The 17872-nt window shown below is 39.4% G+C and overlaps 1 protein-coding gene across 1 annotated transcript in view; it reads right to left on the reverse strand.

The window, feature by feature from the left end:
• slc6a18 (solute carrier family 6 member 18) overlaps positions 1–17872 on the reverse strand; it is a 53928-nt gene that overhangs the window by 23898 nt on the left and 12158 nt on the right. Inside the window, exons 2-6 of the mRNA XM_039736957.1 lie at positions 13481–13621; positions 12570–12707; positions 8184–8365; positions 6404–6514; positions 2190–2302 (exon numbers count right to left, since the gene is read on the reverse strand). Of these exons, the coding sequence (XP_039592891.1) occupies positions 2190–2302; positions 6404–6514; positions 8184–8365; positions 12570–12707; positions 13481–13621 (685 nt within the window). The remainder of the gene's footprint in view (positions 1–2189; positions 2303–6403; positions 6515–8183; positions 8366–12569; positions 12708–13480; positions 13622–17872) is intronic.

Here is a 17872-nt window from a genome sequence, read left to right on the forward strand (position 1 = left end):
GTGAGATGTTCTTGCAGGTCTTTGGAGGTGATCTGTGGGTTGTCTGTAACCATTCTCACAATCCTGTCCATATGCCTCTCCTGTATTTTTCTTGGCCTGCCAGACCTGCTGGGTTTAACAGCAACTGTGCCTGTGGCCTTCCATTTCCTGACTCCATTCCTTACAGTTGAAACCGACACTTTAAACCTCTGAGATCGCTTTTTGTAGCCTTTCCCCTAAACCATCAGGCTGAACAATCTTTGTTTTCAGATCTTTTGAGAGTTGCTTTGAGGATCCCATGCTGTCTGTCATTCTTCAGAGGAGAGTCAAAGGGAAGCACAACTTGTAATTGACTTCCTTAAATACCTTTTCTCATGATTGGACACACCTGTCTATGAAGTTCAAGGCTTAATGAGCCAATCCAACCAATTTGGTGTTACAAGTAATCAGCACTGAGCAGTGACAGGCATTCAAATCAGCAAAATGACAAGAGGACCCACATTTTTGCACAGCCAGTTTTTCACATTTGATTTAATTCATACAACTAAATACTGCTTCACTAAAAATCTTTGTTCGGAAAACACCGCAGTACTCCGACGTTCCTAGGAAATGAAAGACATACCACTGTTATCTTTTTTGTTGAAAGTAGAGTCAATTATTATGCAGGCTGAGAGGGGCTCCCAAACTTTTTCATATGACTGTATAACAGTTTCAGATCTTAGTGTTACTGGAGTGAAAGTGGCATATTTATTACCAAGAAAGACAGATTTAGGTAAGGGAGTAAGTAACAATAGCCAGGGTAGCATCTTTAACTTGGCTGATTTGGTCTCGGATGGACTGACTTACATGTCAGGGATGTTTCCTTTCTCACACCTTAAGCCTGATACTGGCTTTCCTTGCTTGAGATCCTATATTGGACAAAGTGGTCTTTTGAAAATGGAAGAAATAAAATTCTGAGTAATGGCCAGAAAAGAAACCATAACTGATTGTGCAGCTTTGAAGTGTATAACACACTGCAGGTTTATTGAGACAGTCGTACTCTGACAAAATCAAGCAAGATCCACATAATTCAAATGAAAATTTTCACATAAGTCTAACTGCCATTGCAAACCTTACAATATGACAGGCTGGATAATAATACACTGTTTACAATTGGTCTGAACATTCTTAATGTAATATAACATTATACCTGTGTTAAGGCAGTTTATAGTTGTGTGCTGTCAGTAATGAGTACAAGCCAGGAGACAAAGTCCATTCCAGAGCTGATTTGCACTGCAGACGGGGACATTTTAAAATGTCCATTAATGAAATAGACACCTATGTGAAATGTGCAAGGAAAACCAGAATACCTGGGGAGACTCCCCCAGAAATATGAGGATCCTCTGAAAGAGTGTTAGTTAAAAAGGAAAGTAGCAGCTCCCCTTCCTTCTTGCCCAAACAATTTCACATAGTAGGGCATGCTGACATTTTACGGTTTCTCGAAACACACAGAAAATGTTACAAAATCATTATCACACTAGGTCAAGGTTATTTTCTCATTGCACTCAAAAACTGCATGATCTAATGTAACACACCGAATACTGCTTCACCTTTCAGCTTTCCCAGAATACACTGCACTCCTGTTCAGTTTGACTAACTGAACACAAAGCCATATTTCCTAACATCCATCTGCTGAAAAGGTTCAAACATTGCCTATATGCAAGGGTACATTCATTTTAGAATATCAGTGTCCACTACATCAACATACCATATGATAGAAAATAACAAACAACTAAAGCTCAGAAAGCTGCATATTTTCTAATACCCTGCTGGCACATACTTATATATTGTAACATATCATAACATGTCTACACACAATTAATTCAATTCAGGGTCGTGAGGGGCCTGATCACACACACACTCGTACTCATACAGGGACAGTTTATAATCAGAAATTAGCCAGGCACTCACATCCTTAGGGATGCTGAAGGAAAATCCACACAACCACAGGGAGGATGTACAGACTCGTCACAGCTAACAGCCGGGCGCAGGATTCAAACCCAGAATGCTGGATCTGTGAAGCAGCAGTGCTAACCACTGTAATGCTATATCTGAAAATCCCTTTAACTAAAATACATTAGCAGGATGTGTGAGTATTCATTTAGTACTCAACTTCTTTTATCAGGCAACCCCTTGTATTTGTATGGCACAGGGTAGAAAGTGATACTGACTTTTGTGGATTATAACTGGAAAATGCAATCATCCCTCCAAAAGCCAGAGACAGTGAGAAGAAGATCTGCGTAGCCGCATCCAGCCATACTGTAGGGTTTTTCAGCACTTCGACCTGCAATGAAACAGCAGTTTATGAGCAAACATGTTGACAAAGAGGTCACCTCCAGTACACTTCCTGCATGGGATGCCCCAAGACATATAAACCTTGTTTTGGTTCAGATAACACTTTACTGCCACTGCAATTGACTGTCAAGAATGCCACTCTTATTGTACACTTAATCTTCTTTAGAGCCATAAAAAGCTGCTGATCTCCACAGATTAGTCTTTATTGCAGTCATGCATCCTCTTATTAGTGTCTGGGTATGATAATAATCAGGTAAGCAAAAATAAAATAGAAAATACTGCTCCATCCATCAATCCACTCAAACCCGCTTAATCCACTTCAGAGGTGTGGATGCCATAGCCTATTCTAGTAGCATCCAATAAAAGGCAGGAAAAAACCCCGGAATGGGTGCCAGTCTATTGCAGGGCATGGTCACAGGCTAATTTAGAGTCACTAATCAACGTATCCTGCACATCTTTGGGGTTTAATTAAAAAAAATAGACCTAGCTGAAACTCCTCGTGGGACAAATAAAGATCTGTCTGTTCATCTATATATAAAGTACATCCATCCATTGATACCTCCCCTTTGGTTAACCGTTATACTGTATGTTATTGTAAGTGTCAATGTGGAATAGTAAATCATTTGCAAAAGCTTTATTATACATAAAGAACTGTCACCTACCTCAGCATGGTGGTACAGTTCACCAAAATTGGTTTGAATCCTAACCTGTTCACTGCATGCATGGAATTTTTATTTCATTTAATGGAATTTTCACTTTATTATAACACATAAGAATAATAATGTTCTCACCGTGTCTGTCCATTCCAACAGGGCCTCTGGATTCCTCCCAAAAAAACACTCAAGATAGTTTGTGACTCTCTTAGTGAGTGTGAACATGTGACGTGTGTATAGTCTGCATGCTTTCCTTGGGGTTTTGTGGGATTCTTCCCTCTTATGAGGATGCACCTCTCTAGATTAATTTAATGAATAAATAGTGTGTATGAGCGTGCCATGCCATAGACTAGTGCCACCATCCAGTGTCTATTTTTGTCTTGTTACAGTGTGTAGATGCCCTGAGTGCCTGCAGTCTGGCATTACCCATTTCCAGAGACATCGATAGTGATAGATGAAACCTAGATGGAGTAATGCAATGAGGACACAAACAGCGAGGTTTGGTGCAAAGTCCTGTTTATTTCAAAGCGGTGTCCAATAAATAAAGTGTTATTCAGTTCTTCAATAAATAAATAAAAACAACTGCCCTTTCTGGGAGTTAAAATCAGTCAATAAATAAATAGATCCAAGTAATCGATAAAATCAGGAATAAAACCATTGAGATCAGAATGGATTATTTTTACTCCTGCATGCCTTGGTGCTGCTTTCCTTTTTGTCTCCCTTTGTTCACCCATTAGCTGAAATGCCAGTAAGCACTACCCATCAGCAATTGGCATTTATCCCAGCCACCTCAGCCAGTCACCACTGGGATGCCCAAAGCTTAGCTTCATCATCCCACAACCAACCCTTGGCATCCGTATGAGGATCTCCAAAGCCAGTTGGCAGCTCCTGCTCCTACTAGCTCAACAGGGGTGACCCGACCCGGAGAGTCATTATCCCCTCTTCGCAGGGCCTCTCGACCACCTTGTCTCCTGTCCACCACACCAGGTCACACTCCTGATCTCACTCTCTGTCCTTTACACAAACTGTCTCTCTTGATTGTTTTTCTTCTTATCTCTCAATCTTCTATCTTTCTTTACTCTTTGTTGATCTTTTCTTTCTTTTAATTTTGGACTGTCCTACTCAGTCTCTTTATGCTCTTTTGGGTACAGATGCTGTGCTTAATGACCACATTTCAGTGAGGATACCGGACAAGCTGATCACATTTGCACATGAATACACAATCGGCCAATTTCCCCATTGCACACCCACACAGGTTTCCAATGGCACACATCCACATCCACCAAGTCTGAGCCGCTCTGATTCACACATTGCCATGAACTCCTTTACTCGCTTCACCACACAGTGTTGCTAGGATGGATTCCTGTTCCGGGAAGCCTGAAGTTAAGCAAATTGGATTGATGATGGATATGTGGGTGTTAAATGTATTAATTGAATTTGTCCTCCTCTTCATAGTAAGCAAATCATTCAGTTTATTATTTTTAGTTTGTCCATCCTTATTAAAAGCCACAATGAAAAGCAGTTTCTCTCCTTTCGTCCATTTTTTTTTTTTCCATTTTTTCATTGTTATTACTATTTAATGTAATATTGTTTCTTTGTATCAGTATACTGCTGCTGGATTATGTGAATTTCCCCTTGGGATTAATAAAGTATCTATCTATCTATCTATCTATCTATCTATCTATCTATCTATCTATTTCTCTCCTGTGTTTTCCATTACAGGGTTATGGAAATCAGGTATGTATTTTAGTAACAGGAATTGGCATGGATGCAAGTACCAGTCTGGACACAGTACACTTGCACAAACCCATCCATTTGTTCACATCCATTAGTTCATAGTGTCCAGTCTTCCTGCTGAGAGGAAGCCCATAGGAACTTGGGGTACACATGCCATCACCTCATAGAGGGTCACCAGTTGACAATTAGGGCAGTTCATTGTAGGCTACTCTCAGTCTCAGTTAAATCCCCAGTAATCCTAACATTAATGTGTTTGTAATGTGGAATGAAAACAACTTGGACAGAGGCAGTGGTGCTGTAAGAATTATGTTTCTGGTCTTGTCTAGCGCCTTCAACACCATCCAACCTCTGCTCCTTAGGGACAAGCTGACAGAGATGGAGTTAAATTCATACCTGGTGCCATGGATCGTGGACTATCTTACAGACAGACCTCGGTATGTGTGTCTCAAAAACTGCAGGTCTGACATTGTGGACAGCAGCACAGGAGCGCCGCAGGGGACTGCACTTTCTCCAGTCCTGTTCAGCTTATAAACATCAGACTTCCAATATGACTCTGAGTCCTGCCACGTGCAAAAGTTCGCTGACGCCACTGCTATCGTGGGCTGCATCAGGAGTGGGCAGGAGGAGGAGAACAGGAACCTAATCAAAGACTTTGTTAAATGGTGCGACTCAAACCACCTACACCTGAACACCAGCAAAACCAAAGAGCTGGTGGTGGCATTTAGGAGGTCCAGGCCCCTCATGGACCCCGTGATCATCAGAGGTGACTGTATGGAGACGGTGCAGACCTATAAATACCTGGGAGTGCAGCTGGATGATAAATTGGACTGGACTGCCAATACTGATGCTCTGCGCAAGAGAGGACAGAGCCGACTATACTTCCTTAGAAGGCTGGTGTCCTTCAACATCTGCAATAAGATGCTGCAGATGTTCTATCAGACGGTTGTGGGGAGCGCCCTCTTCTACACGGTGGTGTGCTGGGGAGGCAGCATAAAGAAGAGTGACGACTCACGCCTGGACAAACTGGTGAGGAAGGCAAGCTCTATTGTAGGCACGGAGCTGGAGAGTTTAACATCCGGCAGAGCGACGGGCGCTGAGCAGACTCCTGTCAATCGTGGAGAATCCACTGAACAGGATCATCTCCAGACAGAGGAGCAGCTTCAGCGACAGACTGCTGTCACCATCCTGCTTTACTGACAGACTGAGGAGACCCCACACTATGAGACTCTTCAGTTCCACCCGGGGGGTAAACATTAACATTATACAAAGTTATTGTCTGTTATATCTGCCTTGCACTCTCTACCTTGCACTTTTTAACTTGCACTGCATTTTTATTGCTCTTTAATATTGTTTTTATCAGTATGCTGCTGCTGGAGTATGTGAATTTCCCCTTGGGGATTAATAAAGTATCTATCTATCTATCTATCTATCTGTCAGAACAGAGGATTTGTACAAATGCTATATACAGTAAATAGGGAGCAGAATGTGTATACACATTTTCCTGTTTCTTTGGCATGCGCGTATTGTCACGGTCAAATCCAAAGTTTATTAATTTAACTCCAGGCTTGGACTCAAACCCACTTTCTTAGAGTTGAGAAGCGGAGGTCTGTCTGTCTGTCTTTTAGAATTGTATGTTGTGTTTTAAGTCAAGCCAAAGTGTTCATCTACAGTATGAATAATTTAGAAAAAACAACACTTACATCAGGAGTGAAGAGGTAAACAAGTCCATCAGTGGCTCCTGGGAGAGTGAGGGCACGGATGAGGAATATGGTGAGGACGAGGTATGGGAAGGTGGCAGTGAAGTAGACAGCCTGGAAAAAATGATAACATTAATCACTATGCAAATCTTGTTAGAGTTTGTTTAAGCAATAGAACATTATAGACTTTTAATATTTCAACATAGATGTCTGAAGGTATGAAGTTGTTAAAGTCCTGACTTTTGGCTCAGGCATGGTGACTTGCTTAAGATCATGTATAGCTGGGTTATGTTGATTTGCTGTTTTGTGCCTACGCTCTCCTCTCTAAAATACATAAAGCGGGTAGACAGCTGTTTGTTCTCAATGTTTTTTCTTTGATTATTCAAGAACTTGAGTGATATTTTAATGTTATTTTCTTGGTAGTTATTTCATTAGCTTTAGGCATAAGGCAGGAAGCCATCCTGATTGGGACACCAGTCCATTTCAGGGTACAATCACTCATTCTGAGGTTATCTGAATTTTGATTAACTAATTTGCATATCTTCACAGGAACAAGATTAGCAAATGAAAACCCATGTAAACGTGGGGAGAACATGACGACACCACACAAACAGTGAGTGGGTCAAGAGTTGTCCATCCAAAAGTACACTGTGCAGTGCCAAATGTGTCCCAGTGTGCAGCCCACCATTCAATATGTACATTAAAGTATGTATATATAGCATATACAGTACATATAACAAAATGAAAATTAAAGTAATGCCTTTAAAACATCCATCCATCCAACCCGCTATATCCTAACTACAGGGTACCGGGGTTCTGCTGGAGCCAATTTCAGCCAGCACAGGGCACAAAGGCAGGAAACAAACCCTGGGCAGGGCGCACACACACACACACACACAGCACACACTAGGGACAATTTAGAATCACCAATGCACCTAACCTGCATGTCTTTGGACTGTGTTAGGAAACCCACACAAACACAGGGAGAACATGCAAACTCCACACAGGGAGGACCCGGCAAGCGAACCCGGGTCTCCTTACTGTGAGGCAGCAGCGCTACCCACCGCGCCACCGTGCCTCCCCCCTTTAAAACATATTCATTCTTTTAGGTTTCATATTTTATTTTTGTACAACATTGAATCATCATACCATACCATTTTCTATGCTCACTTAATCCTTAACAGTGTCTTGGGAGGCGGGAGCCATCCCAGCAGCATATGGCATATTTTATCTTATATATAAATATCTACACGTGGAAGTATGTGTGTCTGTCTGTCCGGCCCGGAACTGAGAGGTGAAGTCGAGGTAAAGGCTCCACCTCTGAGGAAACAGAAAACTCACTTAGCCACTAATACACAAGCGAGGCGAGCACATCAGCAAAACGATATCCCTTTTACTTTTCCTCCTGCCGCTAATACACAAGTGAGGCGAGCACGTCTGGAAAACGAAACCTCAGAAGAAAGACAAAGTCGCTTAGCCACTAATGCACAAGTGATGCCAGCATGTCGGCAAAATGAACCATCCTAGGAGAGAAATACCCAGAGTAGTTCCTTTCAATTACCTGACATCTCTACATTTCAATTTTTATTCTAACGATTTCAATAGTTTCTAGGACCCCGGGTTTTTTACAGAACAGGCTTACACAGCTAGTACAGTATAAAATTCCAGTGTACAAAGATTCCAGACTAAAATAACCATGTCTTATGTTTTTGTGATGATATGCTCTGTGTAAAAACGAACTTAAAATGATATTTAAGCTTTCCGCTTGGCATATTTCTCTCACCTTTCCAATTGTTTCGATGCCTCGGATGAAGCAGATGTATACAAGGGCCCAAGCAGTTGCCAGACAAATAACCAACCACCACTGCAATGTGCCATTTTCCTCAATAGTTGGTGTGATATTAAGAGTTTCTCGATACCAGAAATAATTTACTGGTGAGGTTTTTTCACATTCTGGAATATAGGCTGGAAAAAAAAGAAATCAATTCAGTGATAGAGAGTTTGTTTTAAGGTAACAAGCACAGAAAAACCTTTGGAGTAATAGTATGTTTATATGCTTTCTTTCTTTCTTTCTTTCTTTCTTTCTTTCTTTCTTTCTTTCTTTCTTTCTTTCTTTCTTTCTTTCTTTCATAGATAGGGTTAGGGTTAGGTTGTTTAAATTATATGGGGCTGTACTCTACTCTGTGCTCAGTTAAGTAGCATATTTTTGCCCTTAAAGATGGAAAGTAATGAATAATGCAGCCTGGACTATGATTTATGAGGATGCTAGTTCAAACCCAATACCGACTCACTGTATTACTCTTAGCAAGTCACCCAGCCTCCCTCTACTCCAACTATATAAAAATAAAATGTAGTATACAATGCTAAATGTCTTCAGATGGCATTCACGATAGAAATCTGGTACATGAAGTAACCTTTTCAAGTGTACAGTATGGTCCATTTCAGGGATGCTGGGGGATCGGGTCTGTCCCAGAAGCATCAGGCACTGGGCAGCTTGTCAGCCCATCACAGAGGGCTCATGCCAGGCCTTTATCAAGTCTCCAGTTAACCTAAACTGGGCATCTTTGGGACGTAAGTGGAAAACCCCCAGCCGGACACAGAATTGCATCTCCCGGTGCTGAATCCATTAGGCAAGAGCATTAACCACTATGCCATCATACCATACTATAAGAGTAAGTAATATTTAAAATTATCTGCACGACTTTGAAGTTTGTATTTTTTTTTTTTTTTGTGATCACAGGACACAATTCACTTTTATCGCTTATTTCTTAAAAGGTGTATTGTTTCTATATACTAGTCTGAATAAAGGATGCCTAATATTGCTTTATGTACACTATAGAGTCATCCTATTCAAAATCGAAAAGACTAAAAACTGGCCAGTGATCTCAAAAAGACAAATCTCTTTGAAAATTTGTTAAAAAATACAAAACAAATTGCACTGACTCAGCAGCTTAAATTTTAGCAATTTGGAAAGAGCACATAGGGGCCCTGCTCTTTCCCTAACCTAACTGGACAAAATGTCCCACTTCTGGAAGCTTTCCAGATTCGGATCATCACACCTAATGAAGAAAATCTTGCAGCTCTGTAGATTGATTTTCTTGGCCCTACAAGATCTTTCAGGTTACTGAATATCGCAGTAGGGGGCATTAAGTGTGCCACTGCATCCCATTAGATAGATAGATAGATAGATAGACAAGGCACTATATGATTGATTGATAGATAGATAGACAAGGCACTATATGATTGATAGATAGATAGATATGAATGGCACTATATGATAGATAGATAAGTCACTATATGATAGATATTTGAAAGTCACTATATGATAGATAGATAGATAGATATGAAAGTCACTATATGATAGATAGATAGATATGAAAGTCACTATATGATAGATAGATAAGTCACTATATGATAGATATGAAAGGCACTATATGATAGATAGATAGATAGATAGATATGAAAGTCACTATATGATAGATAGATAGATAAGTCACTATATGATAGATATGAAAGTCACTATATGATAGATAGATAGATTTGAAAGTCACTATATGATAGATAGATACTTTATTAATCCCAAGGGGAAATTCACATACTCCAGTAGCAGTATACTGATAAAAAAACAAAATTAAATTAAAGAGTTATAAAAATGCAGTTATAACAGACAATAACTTTATATCCATGTCAAATTAATAAAAAGTGTCCAGGGAATGAGTCCACAAGAAAGTGATAGGAGTGATCAGTGAAATAGAGAAAAAGGTAGAAAGATAAAGTTGTACACGAAGCTGCTGGAAAGGCTGCCATTCCCTATGGCGCCCGAGTAGGTTAATAAGAGCTGCTGTCGGTGCCTCAGATCCCCTATTCATGGTAAGTAGGGTGCTGGGTGCTGCAGTACGGCACCCCAAGAGGTGATGAATGTGGTCTCCTGCCCATGCTGTAGATGGCAAATGGAGAGTGTACTGGTGGTGCTGCAATGGGCTGGAAGCTGGAATTGAGCAACAGGCTGTAGGATATCAGACTTTATTCTGGAAAGCAAAATGTTTTCTTCCCCCAAAGTTCACAATTTTAATTTTACCTGTAAATATGTATATATTATACATATGAATTATAGTAATGTATAATTATTGCCTACCATACTCTATTCTTTTTTTTTTTGCAAAAGCAGCAGATTCCATGGGCTCTCCTGATATTATGATGCACTTAAACAGATCAACAGCCATGCCATTAAAAATATGGGAAATATGGCACCAACACGGTTTTTGCTTGGATACAAATTTTGTCTAAATTTTGAAATGTTTAAGTCATATTAAGCTGCAATAACACTGCCACTTTAATATTAAAGATACCGTGAAACAACACAGGTCAGCCAATTCTACATTATCTGTCTATCCACCTGGTTTAGTGTCACCTGTAAACTTGTCCAGCTTGTTATTTAAATTCTTATCAATGTCATTTATGTGTATATACCAGATGTAAATACAGTCCGGCCTTTTCCACAAGGTTTCAGATAATGGGATCATGGAAACAGGAGTAAGACATACATCAGGCAAGCTGATTTGTGTATTTTGTTAATTACAATGAAGGTCTGCATTTTAATGTATTCTTGTTTGCCATGGAGCCAGAGAGTCGGAGATGTGTTGTATGTTGGTTATGGTCTACCGATAGATTTAAAGAAAAACAAGGATTGTAATGAAAAGTCGAGCAAGGAAATCTACCTTCTTGCTGTCTATAGATGACTTTTATTCACCCTATTATTGTTAAAATTTCTTTTTTCCATTGAAATTCTTCTTTTCTCTCTCTTGTTCTAATCTTTAGTAGAAGCTTCTTGCATCAGGAACAATCACTGCAAAGAAATCCTTAGCCTTCTATTGGAGATCTCTCGACTCGTATCTCCTTTCATGTGTGTAAATCTGCTTTCTTCAGCTGTCTCCATCTTGAGCTCTTGAATACGATGGCCAGTGTGTCATCTTGCTCCTACATTCATAGGTGGTACTATTACTTTGATCATGCAAGGAACCTGAGAGTGGGGCATCCAGGCTGTACCTCACTCCCTTAACCTGATCTTGCACGTCAGTCTCTCCTGGGCATTGCAGTCTGTGTTACGTTTGGAATACTCGCAGGGTAAGCTGGTTTTGAGTTCGCCATTCGGGGCGGTTATTCTTTTTCTTGTTTTTTCAAATATTAAAATTTTAAAATGTCTTAATTATTTCTTTGCTGAATTCAAGTCAATAATAATTTCATCAAAGGAAAAAAAGATGGGTGGCGCAGTGGGTAGCGCTTCTGCCTCGCAGTTAGGAGGCCCGTGTTCGCTTCCCAAGTCCTCGCTGCGTGGAGTTTGCATGTTCTCCCCGTGTCTGCGTGGGTTTCCTCCCACAATCCAGAGACATGCAGGTTAGGTGCATTGGCGATTCAAAATTGTCCCTAGTGTGTGCTTGGTGGGTGTGTGTGTGCACGCCCTGTGGTGGGCTGGCGCCCTGCCCGGGGTTTGTTTCCTGCCTTGCGCCCTGTGTTGGCTGGGATTGGCTCCAGCAGACCAACCCGTGACCCTGTAGTTAGGATATAGCGGGTTGGATACTGGATGGATGGGTGAAAAACGAGGGTCAAAACCGGAAGTTTTGTTAAAGGTGGCTACTAAAAGAAAATGTCAAAAATCATGTTAAAACAAACAGAAGCAAAGATCAAAAATTGAAAATACTTTCAGAACTTTTACAAATGAAGTCTTATGGGTTATTCATCAATCTCGTATAGTGTAGATACTTTGATGCACACCAACAATGCACTGAATTTGAAGCCACATCCCTAGCACTGCAAAATAGTGGCACCCTTAGAAAAACAAGATGGCATTGTAGTAAACCTGAAATCTAATATAAATAAAGAACTTTGTCCAGTGTGTTTCAAAGAAGAAATGTAGGCCGCACCTAGATTCTCCATGGATAACAAAACCGCCAATCATCAGAGGTTTACAGAAAAATGTAATGAATGGTAAAAAAAAAATTATAAATTGTGCTAAATCCTATCTGATTGGATATGCAAGTAAGAATATGACTGTACTCTGTGCACATGTTAATGTTAATATCATGATTAGTGCGCCTCTTCCTGCTATGCTCCTGGATTGCCCTCTTTTGAAATATCTGTACATATGATTAAGTCATATTTTATTTTTTACCTGTCCTGTTTTCATTTAGTGGGCATTCACTCCAAGGTAATGGTTGTTGGAAAGAATTAAAGAAATACCAGAGCACCCAGGCCAGGATGGTGTTGTAATAGAGTCCCACAAGGAAGGAAACAGTGAGAGATGCCAGACCTGCAAACAAACAAGTAAGCAGACTAGTTAGAGAAAGTGGCCATATAGCCTAAATACACCCACTTACATGTTATCAGTGCTATCATTTAAAAATCTATCTATCTATCTATCTATCTATCTATCTATCTATCTATCTATCTATCTATCTATCTATCTCCTACAGTATATTTAGTGTCTTCAGCCTCTGACTATCAAATACAGGGCCAACATATAAAGTGTACCTTTATTATCTATCTTTGAGTCTGCTGTACGATGCACTTCATCTACAACTATCTATGTATAATATAGTTCCTTCCATCTCTATAATATCAGATCTATCTATTTATCTATCTATCATATAGTGCCTTCTTATATCTATCTGTCTATCTATCTATCTATCTATCTATCTATCTATCTATCTATCTATCTATCTATCTATCTATCATATAGTGCCTTTAATATCTACCTATCTATCTATCTTATCCTGCCTACTATACTAAAATCTATGTATCTATTATATAGTGCCTTTATCTATCTATCTATGTCTGTCTATCTGTCTGTCTATCTATCTATTAAAGTGCCCTTCACATCTGTCTGTCTGTCTGTCTGCCTTCATAGCATAAAAAGTCAAATAACTATTGTTAGAATTTCTGTACACAGGCTGAAAACAGTGAGCATTCCCCAATGTCATTATTATGAAACAAACCTGTGAACAACTTATTACTGTACCTCTGAAATGATGTTTTGATCAAATGTTGGCATGATTGAATTATTAATATATTGGATTTACATACCCACGCCTCCAATGTACGGCGATATTGAATTCCAGACTCCTATACTTCCTGTACGCAGCCTTTGCCCAATCGCTAGTTCAAGATGAAGCAAAGGGATGCCTTCAAATATTAGTGCAATGATGTATGGTATCAAGAAAGCCCCTGCAATCAGAAAGTTAAAACGTAAAAACAATTGTGCCATTCAGCTAAACAAGTTTGTCCATCCTATTCACTGAGGTTGTCTAAAATAATGTAGTTAATATTTGACGGTCCCTAAAGTCCTACTTACCACGCTACTTGGTCAGTTAATCCATGTGTCTGTAGTTTTTTGCATGAAGAAAAATCTTTCTAACATTTCTGCAAAATCCGCCCTTAATTTGCCAACTGTTTCCCCATATTGTTATTGCAGAATTTATTTTAAAGTAATTTAGTTTAAAGACAAATTATTCACAAAGAAAAGTGCAGTAAATTTGACATTTTTATGTCCTTATTTTGCCTTGTAGGGAGGATTAACTAATGTACTGTACTGTAGATGTAACTATGATAACAAAAGTGCAGCATGCAGTTTTCCATTATTATTAATATTATTATTATTATTATTCTCAGACTTTTCCAGCATACAGCTACAAGGCAGTAACCAACCCTGGATGGGGTGTCTGCCCACTGTAGTGCGTACTAACAGGTGTCATGAATGAAGATAATGTGTACACCTTTGTGATGTGAGGGGAAACTACCCTGAAATGAGGAGGACTGGCACACTCCATGCCTTCCATATTCGAGCCAGGATTTAATCCCAGGCAGCAGCACTTAACATAAAGTTAATGTAGCAATCTATAATCCATTTAAGGGGCTTGAGGAGCTGAAATCTATCATCAGCCCCAGAAGTAAGGCAGGAAACAGGGACAGTGTCTCACTCCATCACACAACAAACCTGCACTGACACAGGGCTTACATGAAAGCAGCAGCTTACGTGATATACTTTGTAAAAATAAATGTTGGCCAAGACAAATTCCAACACTCATATACTTGTTTTGGAGTTTTTTAATAAATACCGCAAGGGCAAAACGGGCTGAAAATCATCTTTCCAGCACCAAGAAAAGGTAACAACTACTGTATGTGCAACTCTGAACTTGACACCGGTCCATTGCACCCATACCAAATTATATTTAGCGCCACAGATCAATCTAACCTCCATGTCCTTGATACACAGGAATAAACTGGACTTTCTGGGCAAAATTCATTCAGAAACACAAAGAACAGGCAAAATCTACTAAGACTGGGATCAGACTGGATTTTGGAAAGACACCAGGCATGCTTGGAAGTCTTGGAATCCAAGGATGACAGGATTGTGTCATCACTTAGATAGATAGAACTTTATTTGTCCCCAGGGGGAAACTTTGTCTTTTTTTACAGAAGTTTGTTAATTAAAATAAATAAATAAATAGATACATATTTATATGCACACACAATAGTCGAAACACACACCAGAAAGACTGAAAAGGAAGAAAATTAAAAAGAAGGAAGACCTCTGACTTGGTAGTCCCAGTCACCGTGAGGCATTATACAGGCATATTGCTGTCAGAGGTGGGTAGTGTAGCCAAAAATTGTACTCAAGTAAGAGTAGCGTTACTTCAAAATAATGTTACTCAAGTAGAAGTAAAAAGTAGCCATCCAAAAAATGACTCAAGTAAGAGTAAAAAAGTATTTGGTAAAAAGACGACTCAAGTACTGAGTAACTGATCATAATAAATGATTTATTTTTTTGAAATGTTGTAATAAGACAGACAAAAATATTAAATAATGTGCAAATTCTGCTATTTCCAAATAATAAAATAAAATAATGAGTAAAAATAACTAACATCTTTACAAAATAAAGAGGCACAAATAACACAAAGTTCCAAATCTCAGTTTTTCACAACAAAGCTTATAAAGCCGATCCCTACAGTAGGTAAGATGTACGTTTGAACAGTGCGAACTACTTACAATGACGAGATCTCCTGTACACTGACAGTATAATACTGCATATTCACTTTGTGGTGTAGCGTGTCGGCAGATTAAAAAAAATAAATAAAAAGGTCAATTTCAAATCCATAAAGCCGTGTCACTCTCTGTGGGCGCAATTGCACGACCCCGGGGAGTTAATGAGGTAGTTGGAGTGAGCGAGTTGCACCTGCACGTGTGGGTCCGATTGTTCTCAATTGATTTATTGGCTTCCTGCGGCGTGTGATTAAGGCCCACGGAGACGGGAGTGTATATATATATATATATATATATATATGTATATATATATATACGGGTCAGCACAAAAAAGAAGGGGGAATCAAAGAAAAGGAGAAAAGACTTGAAAGGCAGGCTTGGGACCGACGATCTGGTTCTTGCGGTGAAGCTGTGACCGTTTAGCAGTGAACAGGAGCCCCACATGACAAAAAGTCTGTCACAGGCTGCAAGACGCTGGAAGTTTGTGTGTGGTCATGTGACTGCATGGCTACGTCTGATTGGTGATACAGTCATGCAGTAGATCCACTGGCAACTTCTCTCTTGCAAAAATATAGTTTAATGTATAAATGGAAAAAAGTAACGAGTCGAGTGCTGCCCAATATAGCGGAGTAAGAGTAGCGTTTCTTCTTCACAAATGTACTCAAGTAAAAGTAAAAAGTATGGTGCAGTAAAACTACTCTTAGAAGTACATTTTTTTTATAAAATTACTCAACTAAATGTAACGGAGTAAATGTAACTCGTTACTACCCACCTCTGATTGCTGTTCATCTAAAGAAACCCTCATAGTGTTTCTTGACACTAATTGTAAAATAATTTGTTGGCCGAAAGTCCTTAGAGTGTGTGTGTGTCAGAGAGAGGATGTGCAGCATTGTTCATTATGGTACTCAGTTTTGTTTTAATTCTCTCCTGCTCTGTGACCTCCAGGGGGTCCAGAGTGTGTCCCATAACTGAGCTTGCCTTGTTAATTAGCTTATTCATTCGGTGGGCCTCTCTTGAAGTGACGTTAGAAGCCCAGCACACCACAGCATAGAAAATCACACTGACCACCACAGAGCTGAAGAAGAGGTGAAGGATGTCACTACCCACATTAAAGGAATACAGTCTCTTCAAGAGACATGTCCTATATAGTTCCTCTGTGTTGCAAGACCAGTCCTGCTTGTCCTTGATGTGACTTATAGGAATGCACCACCTCTACTGTACACGTATTTCCTGAATGATGACCAATTCACTGTACTCTATATGTAAGAACAGATCTTAGAAAGTTGAAGTTTTGTGTTAAACTAATATTAATATCTGTTTAATTTAAATAGAATATAAATTTCTTCCATAGCCATAGACAATGGTATAGTCATTCCCCCCCTATAAGTTACTAAGAGAGAGAACTAAGATACAGTGTAATAATTGAGTCAGTTTTGTTCAGAACCGGTCCCAGTAAACAGGGTCTTGTAAGACCCAGACTCAGAAATGCGATAGGCATACAGTTTTCTGACCGTCGTCATTTTGAAATGGTTCAGAAACGTTTGAAGTAATTTGTAACGATCTGAAATGTAACAAGATTTAAGCTTTGAACAGAACTTTTCTTAACAAGAATTTTTCTTTTTTTTGGCTATTTAATTTTTTCATTTTTGTGGGAACTGCTTTACTTTGAATTTTAACTAAAACTTTTAAAAACAAAGATATTTTGTCTGTGGAATCATTTAGGCGCGTCAGGCTTTTGTTGAATCCCATTTTTTAAGTTAGAGTTGCTGAAAAACGCAGCTACACTATACATGTCACAATAGGACTACTATTACTAAAGGGAAGAAAATCAAGTACAGTACATGGAGAAAGACCCACACAGACCCTGGGAAAACATGCAGACTCCACACAAGCAGTAATACTGAGCTGTGAGGCAGCAACACTAACCACTCGGCTACAGATACAAAATTGGATCTTGATGTACTGTGTTAGATGTTTTCATATAAAACATGTTCATATCTGCAGTAGGTTTATGTGTTTTGTTTCGTTACAACTTTGTGTTAAAATCATTTAAATTCATTTCCCCCACATCAAGCAACACTCAATACCCCAGACAAAGTGAAAACAGGAGTTTAGAAATTTTTGGAAATAAAAACCAGAAATATGTCATTGACACTCGTATTTAGATCCTTTTTTGTGACATTTGAAACTTTGCATCCCATTCTGTTGATCATTGTCGAGAATGTTTAGAGTCACATCGATTGTTCATGATTAGGAAAGACACACCTGTTTATAGAAGACCCCACAGCTGACAATGTGTAGTGGAGCAAAAACCACACCATGATGTTGAAGGAATAGACAGCAGAGCTTAGAGACAGGATAGAGGTCCAGTTCTGGGGAAGGCTACAAAGAATTCCTGCAGCCTTGAAGGTTCCTATGAGCACAGAAGCCTCCATA

This window comes from Polypterus senegalus, chromosome 15 (genome assembly GCF_016835505.1).
Source record: "Polypterus senegalus isolate Bchr_013 chromosome 15, ASM1683550v1, whole genome shotgun sequence".
In the NCBI taxonomy this organism is placed as follows: Eukaryota; Metazoa; Chordata; class Cladistia; order Polypteriformes; family Polypteridae; genus Polypterus; species Polypterus senegalus.